At 43.6% G+C, this 18,631-nt stretch overlaps 1 protein-coding gene across 1 annotated transcript in view; it reads left to right on the top strand.

The window, feature by feature from the left end:
* The first annotated feature begins 792 nt into the window (after window positions 1–792).
* NIPAL2 (NIPA like domain containing 2) overlaps window positions 793–18,631 on the top strand; it is a 91,476-nt gene continuing 73,637 nt past the window's right edge. Inside the window, exon 1 of the mRNA XM_036264152.1 lies at window positions 793–918. Coding sequence (XP_036120045.1) covers window positions 823–918 — 96 coding nt within the window. The 5' untranslated portion in view covers window positions 793–822. The remainder of the gene's footprint in view (window positions 919–18,631) is intronic.

The raw sequence follows: 18,631 nt of genomic DNA, 5'->3' as shown, positions 1-18,631 counted from the left end.
AACAACAATGATCTCCCATCCGAAATTATTACATCAGTAGCTGGCAACTTTTCAGGAAGTCCTTCTGGTTCTTTTCGAAGGAAACCTCCTCCAGTCCCAGGCACAGGTTGGGGTCCCCCAGCTACCTCTGGAGGTTCTTTCCTTCATTCCAGGAAGGATCTATCAAGTGTTGGCACTGAGATTTAACCTACCCCATCTTTACTCTCGGGTTGCTAACAGTATTTTCGAGAACTCGTGACTTGTCCATATTCAAACAACTTAAAAATACAAGTGAGAAACACGACATATGCGATGGAGAGCTGGAACTGCCAGGTGCAGACAGGTGAAGACAGCGGCTTTGGATTAGCCTCCTCCCCTTCCATTCCCGCTCCCCTCAACCAGTACCCCCTAAACGCCCGCTAGAAGGGCTGGAAGGGCACTTGGCAATGACCTCGGTGTCGCCCTGACGGGTGCGAACACCCGCGCAGGCCGGCGCGGTGATCAGCCCCGGACAGCGTGGCCTGCGAGGACGCTGTGCCCGAGGCCCCGCGGCCGGAGGCTGCCGAGAGCCCGGCCAACCCGGAGCCGAAGCCAGCGGGGCTCCCCAGGGCACCAGGCGCGGAGGAGGGAGGGAGGGCGCACCGGGAGGGGGCGGGGCGGGCGGCGCACCTGCGGCGCGGGGGCGGGAGCCAGGTGGCCGGGGCACCCGCCCGGCGCGGGCCTCGAGCAGGAAGTGGCAGCGGCCGGGCGCGGCCTCGGCGGGCGAGCCTCCTGCACCGAGCCTCGCGGAGCAGCCGGCCGGGAGAGGCCGAGCCCGAGCCCGAGCGCCGGGGGCGACGCCCAATGGCCGCGCTGGACGAGCTGTCCGGGAATTTCACGTACGGGGCGCCGGGCGCCGGCAACGGCTCCCTGTCGGGCGCGTGGTACCGCAGGAACCAGGTAAGGGCCGCCCGCCGCCCGGTGCCCACAGCGCGGGCCTCGGCGCCACCTGCTCCGCGGCCGCCCTCCCGCCAACTCTCAGACGGACACCCGGCGCCCCGGGCCGAGCTGACCTGCTGTTGGCTCCCGCTGACTTAACTGCCCCTCACTTGGGAGAGCGGGCGGGGGTGGGGTGCCCTTGGCTTCCTCTCCGGGGCCTCAGCCGCCGCAGTGGGTCGCACAGGCCCGCGGCTCTGCTCTCTGAGGGGTCAACCTGGGCCTCTGGGTCCCCAGCAACCCCGCCTCTCCAGCCCGAATCGGCCCTTTCCCCCCGAAGGATGTCTCTTCCTCCATCCATATTCCCCACAGGATCATTTCACGGGTAAAAACAGTGAGCCCCTTCTCAGAAGCAGGGGACTCATTCGGGGCAACCAGGTGTCACCCTGAGCAGATGCCCTGTGTGTGTCCCAGGGTCCCAGCGAAGTTCTCCGTTTCCCTGTGAGGAGCACTGACACTCTCAGGTGACACCTGCGTGACTCTCCCTTTCTCTCACCTGCCCTTTGGAAAAACATGGACAGCCTAAATAACGCCAGTTTAGCTGGAAATAGGTATTCACCACCACCAAAGGGGAGTGGAGCTGCCCTCTGATTTGGAGCTAGGTTTAAGATGACAAAAAGAGATTTGATGGCCCTTCCTCTACTTTGCTTTTATCATCTTTCTAGTGGAGTCAAGTGATCCTGATATTGTGGATTGCAGGCTTCCTCCTGTGTTACTTTGTTCTGCTTCTTTATCAAATCCACCGGCCTTTTTATTTTACCACAATATAATCATAAAATATCTGTTGCTGTTGGTCTAAAGCGGGCTTTTTAACCAGTAAACAAATGTCTAGAATCCTTTTATGCCTAAAAAGTGTTTTGAATGTCACTTTCTGAAATGTTAAAATATTGTTTTCAAAAACTTAACACACGATTATATCAAGACAAAGTAAACACGTTCACCTTCGTTTTCAACAGAGAGGGTAATATTGCTTTAAGTCTTACCACAAAATATACTAAAACAGGTAAAATGTGGGGTCCCGGAGCCTCTTGATTACTGTATGTAACCTGTTCTATTTCTCCTTTCTTCTACTCACAGGAGTTACAAAGAACATTGCTTTTTATGGGAAGTTCTTTGAGAATATATATTACATTATGCTAATATTGGTATGTGTTATGGGCATGTTATAATGTGCTTATGCTAAGAGCACTCCTAGTAAAAGTTTAAGAATGAATTTTTCTCTTTTGGTAACAAAATCAAAGTGTGAAGTAGATGTGAGCTACCATGGCATCATCCAAAACAGGAGAAACCATTGTTTTCACAGTGGAAACCTCTGTCGTCACTAGTTTTCCTTTAATGTTTCCTGGAATTCAAGACTGTCTTGGCGCTCTGACACCTGAAAGCAGATTATCATGTAACATAAATGTGAGGACTTGGTTTGCAAAGCTTTACTTGCCTTTCACAATATATTTATACAGGTTATACAAAATATGCTACTTGAAATTACTCAGCTGACATTTATACTATAGCTACTTTGAGGTAAGACTGTAATAACTTTTCCCATTATTGTACAAATATGCTGTCTTATAAGACTATCATATTTTACCCTTTCAGTAATTGCATTTGTTTTTAAGCAAAAATAAACATTGATTTTTTTATTCATTCAGCAAAGAGTTTGTTGAATGCCTCTAGTTCTGACCAGGCCAGTAAAAGTAAAATGGAGTTTAATTTTTCTTTTCTTTTTTGACACTAACTGAAAGGCTGAAGAAAAACGAAATGTGAGAAAAAAACTTTAGCCTTGGTTACTGGAAAACCAGGGTTTAATCAACTTTATCACAACTTAAATATTTGGACAGTGTCTATTCACTGATAGCTCAGCTCTCTGTGTCTTTCCAAGTGATCACCATCAGATCTGATAAATTAACCTTACTCGTAGAAAAACACCAACTTTCCCGAAACACTTTTATGTTATGTAAGAGATGAATATTTAACAGAGGCCTCATAGAATCAGTGTTGTCTAAGGCTGAGATCTGAGTACTTTAAAGGAGGAAATCTTAAAGCAAGTAGAAAGAAGTGGGGGGGGGGATAGTAGTGGGGAAAATGTTTTGGGGAGCCAGAGAGGTGGGGCCTTTGCCCCTTTGCATCACTCAGGAATCTGTCTATAAAAGTACAGATGCAGTAGAGTTCTACAAATATATTTTCTTTATGTTTGATCCACAAGTTTTCAGTATGAAAAAATAATGTCTCTAAAATGATTATTGAGCCCCCTGCTTTGTGCAAAGCACTGTGAGGACATTCAACATACAGTAGTCTCCCTTTATTTTCTGGGGACATGTTCCAAGACCCCCACTGAATGCCTCAAACCACAGATAGTACCGAATCCTATACAGTGATACCTCGGTTCTCGAACGCCTCGGTTTTCGACCAAATCAGGATTCGAGAAACTTTTGTCTCGAAATCCGAACAAATATTTGGAACTCGAACTTCCGAGTTGAGCCGAATGGCGTTCATTCGGCCCAGCGCGCCTTGCTTGCGTCATCAGTGTGAGTGCAGAGAGAGAGTCACGCTTTGTGGAGTCCGCTTTCCTATTGGGGTTTCATTGCTTCGGTTCTCGAACAATTCGGTTCTCGACCGTCCTCCTGGAACGAATTATGTTCGAGAACCGAGGTATCACTGTATATACTACGTTTTTTCCCTAAACATTGATGCCTATGATAAAGTTTAACTTATAAACTAGGCACAGTAAGAGATTAACAACAATAACATAACAAAATGGAACAATTGTAACAATATACTGTGTTAAAAATTATGTGATGGTGGTTACTTTCTCAACATATCTTATTGTAACTATCTCTTACTTGAAATAAATGGCTTGGTGTCACATGTCTGGGGGCTCCTTTGCTGCATGCAGTCTTCATAGAGCAGTGGTTCTCAACCTTCCTAATGCCGCGACCCTTTAATACAGTTCCTCGTGTTGTGGTGACCCCCAACCACAAAATTATTTTCGTTGCTACTTCATAACTAATTTTGCTACTGTTATGTCTTTTTTAATGTTCATTGGTTGATTTTTTTGTTTTATTTTTTCATTAATTTATTTTTGTTACAGATGTTTCTCCTTTTTTCCACATTGACACCCTCTTCCCCATTTCCCCCACCCCTTCCCCAATTTTGTTGCCCATGTCCATCAGTTATGTATACATGCATATAAGTTCTGTGGTTTATCTCTTCCCTCCCCCTCACCCCCTCTTTTGGGGGTTGTCAGTCTGTACCCTACTTCCACGTCTCTGGGTCTACCCTGTTCCTCAGACTGTTATGTTCATTATATTCCACAAATAAGTGCAATCATGTTATATTTGTCTTTCTCTGCTTGGTTTGTTTCGCTTAGGTTAATATTCTCCAGGTCCCTCCATGTCATCTCAAAGGATAAGAGATTTTTCTTTCTTACAGCTACATAGTATTCCATTTTGTATATGTACCACAGCTTTTTATCCATTCATCTACTGATGAACATTTGGGCTGTTTCCAGATCTTAGCTATTGTAAATAGTGCTGCTACGAACATGGGGGTACATATATTCTTTCTGATTGGTGTTTCAGGCTTCTTAGTGTATATTCCTAGAAGTGGGATCACTGGGTCAAATGGCAGTTCAATTTTTAATTGTTTGAGGTAACACCATAGTGTTTTCCATAATGGCTGCACCAGTCTGCATTCCCACCAGCAGTGTGCTACTGTTATGTCTTAGGCGACACCTGTGAAAGGGTCATTCGACCTCCAAAGGGGTCGTGACCCACAGGTTGAGAACCGCTGTACATAGAGGCTCAGTGCTTTCAGGTGCAACATGGTGCTGCCAGTTGGAACACATCTTTTCTGTCTTCCACCCATAAATTTAATACTCTTTCCATCTTAACTAAGCACTTAAAATGCACTGTGGCCATAACTTTTGCAGTTTGAGGTGTGACAGCAAAATAGCACAAGTTTCTTTTTTTTTTCTTCACAATTTCATAAATAGAAGATTCATTCTTATTATAGATCTCAGTAACCTCAGCCTACACGTTTTGTTTTTTTTTCCTTAAGTCAAAAATGTTCACCTTTTCATTTTAAGAAAGCATTTTACGGCTTCTCTTTGGCATATCTAAATTTTCAGCATCACTACTCTTGCACTTTGGGGCCATTGTTAGGTACAATAAGGGTTACTTGAACACAAGCATTGCTCTACTGCAACAGTCCATCTGATAACCAAGATGGTACAAGGTGCCTTCTGGGCAGGGAGCATATACAGCATGGATATGTGGGACAAAGGTATATTCACGTCCCAGGTGGGATGGAGCGGGAAGGCCAGAGATATCACTGGGCTACTCAGAATGGCATGAAATTTAAAACTTATGTATTGTTTATTTCTGGAATTTTCCATTGAATATTTTCAGAGCATGGTTGACGGCAAGTAACTGAAACCACAAAAAAAAAAAAAACCTTGCCCCTGGCTGGTTTGGTTCAGTGGTTAGAGCATTGGACCAGACTGAATGGTCTCAGGCTCAATTCCCAATCAAGGACACATACCTGAGTTGCAGGTTTGATCCCAAGCCCCAGCTGGGGTTGCAGGAAGCAACCAATTTATGTGTCTCTCTCACACCAGCGTCTCTCTGTCTCTCCCTCCCTCCTTCCCTTTCACTCTCTCTAAAAAAAATCAATGGAAAAATATTCTCCGGTGAGGATGAACAAAACAAACAAACAAAAGGTAAACCCGAGGATAAGGGAGGACTATTGTTATCTTCAGACCCAAACCCTTCTTTCCAGGAGAGTTATTATGTGCTTGGGGAAGTGAGCTGTGCAGGTAACTCCAAAATAAGACAGTATGTGGTTGGTGTCACGTGAGTAAAATAAAGTCCTATGGAAATTCAGAGCAAGATGGCTTTAAATAGGGACCATCAGGGATGTTTTGTGGGGAGGTGGTATTTGAGCTGGACACTTAATGATGGACAGAATTTCACTGATAGGAGTAAACAGATGGTTGGCATTTCATAAAAAGGAAAAGTCTGGTCCTGGCCAGTCTTGCTTAGTGGTTAGAGCGTCGACCCTTGGATCAAAGAGTCATGGGTTCAATTCTGGTCAAGGGCACATACCTCAGTTTCGGTTTGTCGTGGCCCTGGTCGGGGTCGTGCAGGAGGCAACCAGTTGATGTGTCTCTCTCACATTGATTTTTATGTTTCTCTCTCTCTCCCCCCCCCTCCTCCCACCCTCCTTCCCACTCTACCTGAAGATAAATGGAAAAAAATCCTTGGATAAGGATTTTTTTAAAAAAAGAAAGAAAGAAAAGGAAAAATCTGGGGACCAAGGAATATCCCACATGGCCTGGGCATTGTGTATCTAGAATAGAAGAGAGTGGCCATTCTGGTTGCAGTAAAAGATGGAGACTGACTGTAAGGTGGAAATAACGTTTGGGTCTTAGATATAGTCATGGATTGCCTCAAAGGACTGGTCAAGGAGTTTGGATTTTATCTTGTAGACAATGGGGAACCACTGAAGGGTTTTTTGAGCAGGGAGTTTGAGAAAGCAAATTAAATAAAATAAATTAAATTAGGATTAGCAGGATGCAGAGGCCTCAAACTGGACAGCTGTGGACCACATCCAACCCATAGAGGTCTTGTTAGACCTATAGAAAGGTTTAGAAAATGTTTAATGCATTGCCAGTCTTCAAAAATGAATGGATTATATATGAAGTTTCAAATTTCCATGATCTCTTTAAATGTAGATGTTCTAGCCACACTCGCCCTCTTTCCCACATGCTAACTGTGAGCTGGAGTTCACAGTGTAGAACGGCTGTGCTCCCCACTTAAGCTGTTCTTTTTTGCTCTCATCTCTTGCCCACTGGCTCCTGTAGGGAATTTGCAGTCAGTTGTTAAAGGCCGTTGTCTATTCTTTGCTGTTAATTAGTTGAGTGTACTTGGGCAAGTCACTCAGCTTCAGTTTCTTTACCTGTAAAATTAGGTTTGAAATGGAAGATCTCCAGGCTGCTCTCTGTTGCTATCTGGTTGAATAAATAAATGCCAAACCAACAAGGTTTTAGAGGGAATAGGTGAATGTGTGAAGGAGGGGTTGTGCTGCTGATTCTTTAAGTTTATGCATAGCATATTGACAAATATGTAAATTCACAAGGACATTGTCAAAGATTTATTCTGCATGGGGTGAATGAAAATTCAGGATTTTTGCCCTGGCCGGTTTGGCTCAGCGGTTAGAGTGTCAGCCTGCGGTACAGAGAGACCCGGGTTCGGTTCCCGCTAAGGGCATGTACCTCGGTTGCAGTTTGTCCCCAGCCCTGGTTGGTCGTGCGGGTGGCAGCCACTCGATGTGTCCCTTCACGTCGATGTTTCTCTCTCTCTCTCTCTTCCTCTCTCTCCTTCCCACTCTATCTGAACAAAAAATGGAAAAATGTCCTCGGGTGAGGATAAAAAAAAAAAATTCAGGATTTTTGATGTCCTTTATTTGAACTTTTGATTTTCAATGGCTTGAATTTTTAAAGTCAACAAATTTAAAGGAAAATTGATACAACTTGGCAGGCAAGAGGTGAAGTGAAGGGGCTGACATTTGTTATGCATTTACTATGTGACACTTTACAGCTATTATCTCATAGGAGCCCCCAACAACCTCGTAAGGTACATATTATCCTCACTGTTCATGTAAGGAAACTGGTGTTAAATAATTTGCTCCAAGTTCTTACAGCAAGTAGGTTTAACTGCAAAGCCATTTTTATTCCATGCCTGAAGGCCATTGCTTAGAAACTAAGGCTTGAAAAGAATGTGGTGTAAATGGGGGGGCGGGGAGGGGAAATACTGCTTGTCTCACTGCTCTAAATAAAAATTGCACTGAGTTTCATTTTGCCCCTTTATTGATTATACTTTATCTCCATCTTTCTCTTTTCCACTGGTAGCTGCATCAGACTGTCTCTTAAAGAGAGAAAAGTGCCAAACTTGCAAATAATCAAAGGGCCAGACAGAGGTTGCTGAACCCCTCCATTTCCTTCCCAAGAAAAATCCCTTTTTTGTTTTGTTTATGCATATTGTTGGTTTTTTGTTTGTTTGTTTGTGTTTGTTTGTTTGTTTGTTTTGGCCTTCCTTGTATATACAACGTGGCACATTCCCTTTACCAGATATTCTTTTTTTTTTTGTATATGCCCCTAAAGGGAACTGAATCCAGCACTCTCTGGTCCACAGGCCTACGCTCCAACCGCTGAGCCAAACCGGCCAGGGCCCTTTACCAGATATTCTGTGAGATATATATGTACAAGGCAGCAAGAAGAGGAAAGGAAGAAACAGATTACCTCAAAGCAACTATATCCAAACTTTAATAATAATAATAATAATAATAATAATAATAATAATAATAATGTCATCCCATGGTTCTTATTAGAGGAACAGAGTCTTAATACTCTTGTTAATTTGGCAGACCAGGTGTCTGCATTTAAATCTACTGGTTATCCTCTTTATGGCTTGATTCATACTAGTATGAATATTTGCATTGATGCAATCAGCAAAATTCAGGCTACGGGCAGCTTTGCCAGTTTGTGGGTTTACAAGGCTGTTTCTTCATAAATTATTTTTACAAGAAAAACAAATGTAGAGAATGAGTGGAGAGAGAATCTAACAGTTCCATCTGTAATTGAGGTAACTCCATACTGCTTTACACAGTGGCTTCACCGATGTGCCTTCCCACCAATATTGCACAAGGTTCTCTTAATGATTCCACTTCTGGAACTATATCCAAGGAAACCCAAAGCATTAATTTAAAAGAATATATGCACCCCTATATTATTGCAGTGTTATTTACAATAGCCAAGATTTGGAAGCAGCTCAAATGCCCATCAGTAAATAAGTGGATAAAAAGTTGTGGTATATTTATAAATGGGAATACTACTTGACTGTAAAAAAGAAGGCATTCTTACCTTTTGCAACAACATGGATGGACCTAGAGAGTATCATGCTAAGTGAAATAAGCCAGTCAGAGAAAGACAAATACCATATGATTTCTCTTACATGTGGAATCTAATGAAAAAAATAAACTAACAAATTAGAAACAGATTCATAGATACAGAGAACAGACCAACAGCTGTCAGAGCAGAGTGAGTAGGGAGGTGATGAAAAATGGGAAGGGGTTAAGCAGAAAACAAATAAAAAAACAAACACCTCATAGACAGACAATGGTACGATGATTACCAGAGGGAAAGGGGGCTGGGGAAGTTAGGAGAGGGTAAATGGGAGATAAATGGTGATGGAAGGAAATTTTTTTTTTTTTATCCTCACCCGAGGACATTTTTCCATTTTTCGTTCAGATAGAGTGGGAGGGAGAGAGAGGAAGAGACATAGAGAGAGAGAGAGAGAGAGAGAGAGAAACATCAATGTGAAAGGGACACATCAAGTGGCTGCCACCCACATGACCAACCAGGGCTGGGGACAAACTGCAACCAAGGTACACCCCCCTAGAGGGAACCGAACCCGGGTCTCTCTGGACCGCAGGCCCATGCTCTAACTGCTGAGCCAAACCAGCCAGGGTGACTTTGCTTTCTTTAATCTACAATCACTGACTTCTCTATACCTCATGTCTTCCTCACTTGCTCTGATGTTTGCCTCTCCTTCACTCTTCAATGTGTTCACATTTCAGAACAATTCCCAACTGCATTAATTTTCCAATTGGAATACTTGTTATCTTGAAGTACTATGGTAAGGATTCTTCACAAGTCATCTGCCATTTTCCAGGCCTCTGGGTTGGGGATATAGGAACAGCTGACAGTTTCTGGTGGCAGTAGTGGGATAATATCTTCCGACACCAGCTGTAGTCTAACCACCAGCAGGACCAGCACTCCTAGCCTGGGAAGACTCATACAGTGTTAACATTAAGGCTTTGGTGCCATTTATTTCAGCTTGGGGTTTTGGGGGGGGGGTTCCCGAAAGTCCAACATTCCTCTATTCAGTTTATACCTCATTTAAAAATTTTTTTCTTTATTGCTTTGAGAGAGAGAGGAAGGGAGAGGGAGAGAGAGAGAGAAATATCAATGAGAGAGAACATTAATTGGCCATCTCATGCATGCCTCCCACTGGGGATTGGGCCCACAAACTGGGCATGTGCCCTGACTAAGAATTGAACCAGCGACCACTTGGTGCATGGGTCGATTCTCACCCACTGAGCCACCCTGGCCAGGCCAGTTTATACCTTGATAGCCTGTCCCCACTGCCCTGTGTTTCGTCTAACAGACTTACACTTTACATAAAGTAAAAGCCCTTTACCCAGTCTATCCTGAATCACGAGAGTGTCACAATTGCCTGGGGACTGGCAGATAACACCCTATTGCCCCTCCACATAACTCTCATCATGTGCACACCTGTTAGACATTTGCCTCACCTTGTCACTTGCCTGAAACTTTGGTCACTCCCAGTATGGCTAACATATGTTTAGTTATGAGCTCCCCACCTCACTGAAGATTGTGTTTGTCCTGGCATGATTCCTCAGAGACCCACCCTGGTCTTGACAGGTCACTCAGAGCTCTGCCTAAAATGAAGGTCCTGCTGCCTGCTGCCAGACTCAGCCCTGGTTTCCTAAATCACCTACTTAGCACATCTCAAATCGTTTTCTACTTTCAGTACCTTGGACCACTGGCCTTACTTCTTCTTCTTCTTCTTTTTTTTTTTTTTTAAATCTTTATTGTTGAATGTATTATAGATGTTCTTCATTTTCCCCCCATTGACCCCCTTCCTCCCCACTCCCGCCCCCCTCCCGCCTTTTCCACACTATTGTCTGTGTCCATTGGTTATGTATATAAGTTCTTTGTTTTATTTCTTCCCACCCCCTAACCCCCCTTCCCTTTAAGGTTTGTCAATCTAGCAATGCTTTTGTACTTCTTAATCCCTTCACCTTTTTCACCCATTCCCCCAGCCCCCCTCCCATCTGGCAACCAACAAAATGTTCTCTGTGTCTATGAGAATGTTTCTGTTCTGCCTGTTCATTTTGTTTGTAGAGTCCATTGTCGATAGATATGTATTCATTGCCATTTAGTTTGTTCATATATTTTATCTTTTTCTTCAAAAAGACCCTTCAACATTTCATATAATAATGGTTTGGTGGTGATGAACTCCTTTAACTTTTTCTTGTTTGGGAAAGTTTTTATATGGCCATCGGTTCTAAATGACAGCTTTGCAGGATAGAGTAATCTTGGCTGTAGGTTCTTGCTTTTCATCACTCTGAATATTTCTTGCCACTCCCTTCTGGCCTGCAAAGTTTCTTTTGAGAAATCAGCTGACAGCCTTATGGGAACTCCCTTGTAGGTAACTGCTTTTCTCTTGCTGCTTTTAAGATTCTCTCTTTGTCTTGAACCTTTTGCATTTTGATGGTGCTGTGTCTTGGTGTGGGCCTCTTGGAGTCCATCTTGTTTGGGACTCTCTGTGCTTCCTGGACTTGTATGTCTGTTTCCTTCACCAAGTTAGGAAAGTTTTCTGCCATTACTATTTCAAACAGGTTTTCAATTTCTTGTTCTCTCTCTTCTCCTTCTGGCACCCCCAAGATGCGAATGTTGGCACGCTTGAAGTTGTCCCAGAAGCTCCTTACACTCTCCTCATTTTTTTGGATTCTTTTTTCTTTTTGCTGTTCTGATTGGGCGTTTTTTGCTTCCTTATATTTCATATCAGTGGTTTGCTTCTTGGATTTAGGTACTCTAGTATTGAATCTGTGTAAATTATTCTTTATTTCAGTTAATGCCTCCTTCATTTCTGACTGTGCATCCATTTGACTGGTCCTTTTTTATGCTCTTGAGGCCCTCACTAAGTTCATTGAGCATCCTTATAAGCAGTATTTTTAACTCAGCATCTGTTAGGTTGCTTATCTCCATTTCACTTAGTTCTTTTCTTGGGGTTTTGTTCTGTTCTTTCATTTGGGACCTGTTTCTTTGTCTCCTCATTTTGGCTGCCTTCCTGTGTTTGTTTCTGTGTATTACTTAACAAGAGGGATGGGGCTATCTGAGACCAGATGCTGCTTGTTTGAAAGAATTTAGGAAAACCTGAAGCAGGATCCAAGACAGGCCAAACCTATGGTTAAGCAATTGGCAACAGCTTGGGTGGGCCTGAAAGCTGGGTGGGGCGGGGCCTCAGGGAATCACCAGGATGGGGCAACCAGTGTGAGCCAGGCTGCTGGAGTCCCAGATATGGCAACTGTCTGCCGCCCCAGGGAAGGGCTCACCAAAGGAACAAAGGCCTCTGACAGCACGTTTGTCCTGGAGAAAGCCCCCTCTCCAGCCCTCGCTCCAATGCCAAACAGCTCAGTTCTTCCCTGTATGTCTCTGGTGCCCCTCGAGCTGCCTCCCCTCCAAGCTTAGAGGGAGTGAGTCTGGTAAGTTCGTGTGTGGGCCCTTTAAGGAGCTGCCTGGGGCTCCAGACGCTTCAGCTTCCCTGAGCCTCAGTTCCCGCTGGTTTTTCCAGCCAGAAGTTATGGGGATTCTCTTCCTGGCACTGGAACCCTGAGCGGGGCACGTGGTGTGGGACGGGGACCCCTCACTCCTCAGGGGGGACCTTCCCAGCCAAGGTGTCCTCCTGATTTTTATCCGCCACACGTGGGTGTGGGACAGCCTGTCCGCCGCCACTCCTACCAGTCTGGCTGTGGCTGCTGCTTTAATTCCGTAGTTGTAGGACTTCCATTCAGCTTGATTTCAGGTGGTTTTGAATGATGGTTGTTCTGTAGTTTAGTTGTAACTTTGATGTGGTTGTGGGAGGACGCGATACCGCGTTTACCTACCCGCCATCTTGACCGGAAGTCCTCGCCTTACTTCTTTAGCTTGCAGTAAGAGTCCATCTTTCTTCTGACCTCTGTCTGCTCTACCAAGAATGCTTTGTAAGTAAAGAGGCTTAATTTGCAAGTCACAGAAAACCTAAAATATAACATTAACTGGCTTAAATAATAAAAGAAATTAATTCGTTTGGATGACATAAAAGATCAGAAGAAATCTGGGTTCACATAAACCTTGATTTAGAGGCTCTAACAACATGGTGAACACTCTGTTTCTCATTCTCCTCTTCAACTTTTGTTCCTTAGGGTGGTTGATTCCACTTTTAGTAGGCTCACTACTCTACCCTACATTTTCCCTTTCATTTCCAGGAGAGAAAGCTCAACTTTCTCAACCAATGAAAATACTTGGGCTTTAGTCTGACTAATGAGATTAGGTCCATGTCCTTTTCTGTGGCAATCACCAAGGCTAGAGTTACTGGGATTGGTGTCCCCAAAGAACATAGGAACCCTTGGGAAAGGCTGGACGAAAAAAGGTCCTGCAACCAAAAGAAAGGGATGCTAGGTGGCCCTAATGCAATTCACACCAGGTGGGCTTGATTGCTCCTGCTGTAGAGCAATGTCTTCTTGGGCATCTCTCAGGCTAACACCCCTCCCAACTCATCCAGGATCTTCCCGTCCTGTATCCTGACTCACACAAGCAACCCCTGAAATACAGCTCTCTATTTAGCCTTTCTTGTCTTTGTGAGTGGCACCTGAGCCATAATCTCCTTCAAAACTTATAGGATCTAGTTCTGAAATATTTTTACTGACATCATCTCTAAGCAGTTTAAATTCTAAACTTATTGCCACCCCACCTTCCCCGACACACACATAAAAGAACTTCTACAAAGGCCTCTTGTCTTCCCTACTAATGCAAAAGTCAAAGGGAATTAGCTGGCAAAGGCAGTGTCCCTAGCTCAGTCCCTATCTTGCCTCTACCTGCTTAGCAATATTTTTTGTTGTTAACCTTCAACCCAGGATACTTTTCCATTGATTTTTTAAATAGAGTAGAAGGGAGGGAGGGGAAGGAGAGAGAGAGAGAGAGAGAGAGAGAGACATCAATTGGCAGTCTCCCGCACAACCCCAACCAGGACTGGGGATACAACCTGCAACCCAGGTGCATGATCTTGACCGGAATTGAACCCACAACCCTTCAGTCTGCAGGCCCATGCTCTAACCCCTGAGCAAAACCAGCCAGAGCTAGCAATTTTTTTTTTTTATTATCAACAACCACCTCTTTAGTAGATAGGAATGTCTTAAAAGTTTAGTGAATTTAGGTGAGATAAGTATAGTATGTCAATGCAACACTGTATAGAGTCCTAGAAGCCATTTAGCAATGCCAATGGCATTGACGTTCAAAGTGAAACCTGTGAATTCTGGGGGTTCTTTATTTCTTTAGGCTCTGGACTTTCAGAGCTCTGATTGTTCCAGGGCTGTTTGGAGGATAGCTACACTGTGTTCCCTCTTGTCACAGCCCACATTAAGCTTCATCAGCTAATTGACAATAAGGGCCTGAATGCAACCAACATTCGACTCAATACAAATCATAAGCAGAAAGCCTTTCTCAACAGAGCACTGTTGGGAAGTGATATCAAAGAAATCAGAAAACATGGACTGTGTCCTCAAAATGTAGCTATATATATGTGATATATAAATGTGGGCCAGGGTAGGGGGAGAGAGGGAGAGAGAATGAGAATTAATGCTTTAGAAATACTTTAAAAACAACATTTGAAGGACTGGTGTGAAGCTGCCCTTTCTTATATTATCTGATGGACTGTTTATATTTAGCTTCCAGGACTAACATGGTACAATTATGTAATTATAAGTAAGTGAGCCAAAGAAGACGAGGAAATACTGTAATATACCTTTGGATACGGCAGCCTGAGCCACAGCAGTGGAGAAATGCGTGGTTCTCTGTGAGCAAGGTACAAGCAGGCCTCATGTAGCAAGCAGCTGCCACAGTCATAAAGTAGAGAAAATTGTATTACATGTAAAGCATTTTATTATACTTATGAAATACACTTGCAGATCCAAATCACAATCACCATCGATGAGTTCTATGGGTGTCATATGTGGGTTGACCATCAGGTGTTTTGTGACTTGGCTGCTAGACCAGTGGGATGTGAGAATTTAGCCAGGAATGGGGGGCTTGGGGGATAGAAGATATTATCTTGGCTCTGAAGACTGGCCCTTTAGCAGCAATAAAGAGTCCAAGTCACAATGCCCAAGAGGTGTAGAAAACTTGAACTTGATTCCTGCCTTGATATCAGAAAGATCTGGTCTGGTGGGTGGTGAGGGCCACAGGAGTCTCTGGCAGAGGTCTGTCAGTGAGTGGCAATGTCATGGCCCGTCCCCCATATTGAGGCAGAAACTCACCCAGTGGCTGGGCCTGATGTGGACAATAGAGTTCAGTCCCAGGGGCATGGATCTGGCAAAATATAGCTAGAGTTCAAGGCAGGCATTGCTTTCAAAAGGGACATGTACTCCAGAAACCCGGACAGGTGTGGAGAAAGACTCGTCACTCAGCTAGCTCACAAGTTTCCAGCTTTAGGGTAGAAAGGCCTCGTCTAAACCCTGGGCTGGCCCGACCTACAAAAGGTGGCCTGCAGTCTGCTTCTTTGGAAACAAAAGATTGCAGATTTTTAAAATGATCACTATGAATATGTTCTTACAAAATTTGGAAGTTGTGGGAACTTATATTGATCTGGGTGCAAACAATAGCATTTTTTGTGTTCAGAATGTCTGTCCTTGTTTCAGAGATTCCCTTTCCATTATGTGGGGTTGATTTGTTTTGTAATAGAATCAAGTTTAAGACTTCCTTAACGGATAGCTCACCTTTCTTGACTATTGTTGCTCTCCTTTTAACGAAGTGTTAAAAGCCCCCAAAGGATGTGTCATTAAATGTTTTACTTTTCCCATAAATTTGTTCTGCTGAAACTTAGATTTCTCAAGAGCAGAAACGTGGTGGCTTCTTAGTATGCTTTGTAAGGCTTATCCTCAGTGGAGTTCAGTTTATAAAAATAATGAATGTACAATTATGTAAGTAAATGTGTTCCAGAGTAAAAGAGAAAAAAGTAATGGTTCTTAATTATATGGGGAGGCAAAATGTTGGACTTTTCTGCCTCTGTTTTAAGGCTTGTAAAAAATTGTCATGGAACAGTTGTTGAATAGAGTAGCATCGATATACTGTGTTATGTAACCCTGAGCTTTTCTGCTGGCTCTAAATCACCAGAGTTGGATTCAATATCATGAGACTTTCTCAGGATAGAAAGGCAATAATCATACTGTTGTCTGTGTCTGTGAGTGTTTTGTTTTGTTTTGTTTTACTCATAGATGCAGACAATAATATGGTGATTATCAAAGGGAAAGGAGGTGGGGGAGATAGAAGAGGGTGGGTATCAGGGGATAAATGGTGAACACACAATACAATATACAGAAGATATATTATAGAATGGTACACCTGAAACCTGTACAATTTTATTAACTAATGTCACCCCAATAAATTCAATAAAAATAAAGGGACCAACCAAAGGAAGGACAATGAAAAAATAACAACATAAATAAAACAAAACCAAAAAACCAGCAGAAACAACAACAAAAAGAAGACAACATCAAGGAGAAAATGCCTTAGAGTTTGACTGCAAAGTGGGGAGGCACAACTGTCAGAAGTATTAGAATCTTCCATCTATAAAAAGGATTGAACTATCTCACATGGCACCATCATAGTGATTCATAGATGGACTCAAACCATCTCACATGGCACCATCATAGGAATTCATAGACGGATGCTGCTTTGAGTTTCTCAAAAGAAAGGGCTAGATTCTAGCCCCGTGAACATCTCCAGAGAAATGTCTATGGTACGAACTCCAGAATCTCCAGTAAGCTAGCCGTTCCCTGGGCTAGAAATGCTCTTCCCTCCTCTGCCCACAGTGGACTTCCCTGTGCTCCTATCCCAGCTTACATGCAGCCTTCTCGGTGGCCTTCCTGGGCCACCCACCTAGCACCCTCTATGACATTACTGTATGGTTATCTTCCACTTTTTACTAGATTCATTTTCTTGTTTATTTGTTGTTGATCTGTCTCTAGGGAATGGAAACTACATGAGAGCAGAAACTGTCCAACTTGCTCACTGCTGCATCCCATAGCTGGAACTCAGTTATAGTAGATACTCAGTAACTATTTCTTGACTAGATGGACGGGTGGGTGGGTGGATGAATGAGCAAATAAATGATTTAAAAGTTAAAAAAGAAAGACAATAATCTTACAGCATACAATAATCAAGATAAATAAAAAATCTGTTCCTGACTGAAATTTTTTCTTTCTTCTTTTTCACATATGGGATTTTAGTTTTAACTCAATTGGATGAGTGTTGCAGACAACTCAGTTATATACAAGAGCAAGGAGATCAGTGGTAAGAATAGTCCAGCCCATTCAGTAATCTAAAAAGCATTGCATATTTCAGGTTGTCTCCAACGTGTGCTGCTATGGATGTGAATAGTGTTCCTTTACAGCCCTGTCGTAATTAACTCTCCTCACTGTCCCTGCTTCTTCTCTGAACTCCTGAAGAAGTCTCCTAACTGGTCTTCCTGTTCCCTGTTCTTGCTCTCCACCTGCCTACCCTCCATACTGCAGCCAGGCAGAGTCTTCTAAAAAGTCAGCTCTGGACCTACCCTTCTCTAGAGTCCTTCGTCTCATGCACCACCTACAGATCAGTGGCATACTGCCTGCCTCTCCAGTCCAGCTATCCCAGCATCTTCTGCGTCAAGGCCCTTCAGTGTGCCCCTTTTACTGATGATGTGATTAAGTTAAAACATCTTGAAATGGGAATTTTTTCTGGATTATCTGGATGGACCCTAAACTCCATCACATGTATCTTTATATAAGAGGGAGGCACAGGGAGATTTCACACAGAAGAAGAGAAGGCAGGGTGGCCACCATGGAGACAGAGGTGGAAGTGACTGAACCATAAACCAAGGATGTGCCAGCAACCACCAGCAACCGGGAGAAGCAAGGAACAGATTCTCCACTAGAGCCTCCAGAGGGAGTGCCACCCTGCCATCTTTTTTTAATCCTCACCTGAGGACATTTTTTTTTGGCATTTATCTTTAGAGCAGGAGGGAGAGAAGGAGGAAGAGAGAGAAACATCAATGTGAAAGAGACACATTGACTGGTTGCCTCCCACACGACCCCAACCGGGGCCGGGGACAAACTGCAACCCAGGTACGTGCCCTTAGCAGGAACTGAACCCAGGACTCTCCAGTCCGTGGGCCAACACTAACTGCTGAGCCAAACCAGCCAGGGCCACCCTGCCATATTGATTTTGGAGCAGTGAAATTGATTTTGGGTTTCTGGCCTTCGGAACTGTGAGAGAATAAATTTCTGTTGTTTCAAGCCACCAAGTTTGTGGTAATTTGTTACAAAAGTCTCCACACTAGGCAGATTTGCACTCTCTGTCCCTTCTGTTCCCATGGGTTCTATAGAGCACACCTCTATTATTGATTTAACACATGGTAGTCTGTTATTGGATGCTTTTCCTACTTCTGAGCTTCTGCAGGGTACTTTGCATCTTCAGTTCTTCACATCGGACCTAATATTTAGCAATTGCTAAATGAATGCCAAATGGATGCATCACTGAATATATAGCATCTGATGTGAGCTTCTTCAAGTTGTCTGTCTCCCATATCTGTCATTTTCTCTTTGATAATTTTCATTTCAAGTCCTTTTCTTTCACACTGTGTGTTTTTTCCCCAGTGTCTAGATGTGGTTTTAAGTTGTACAATGGGTTTATTTTCTCCTTATTATCTTTCCTTGGATCAGCCAGCTTCTTTCTATTTCCTTTTTTTTCTTCTTTCTATTTCTTAGTTTTATTTCTTTTCTCGTTATCACTTCTCCTTTTAAC

Source organism: Molossus molossus, unplaced genomic scaffold (genome assembly GCF_014108415.1).
Source record: "Molossus molossus isolate mMolMol1 unplaced genomic scaffold, mMolMol1.p scaffold_m16_p_16, whole genome shotgun sequence".
In the NCBI taxonomy this organism is placed as follows: domain Eukaryota; kingdom Metazoa; phylum Chordata; class Mammalia; order Chiroptera; family Molossidae; genus Molossus; species Molossus molossus.
Note: the sequence above shows the minus strand (reverse complement) of the source record. Positions and strands in the feature narration are given on the sequence as shown.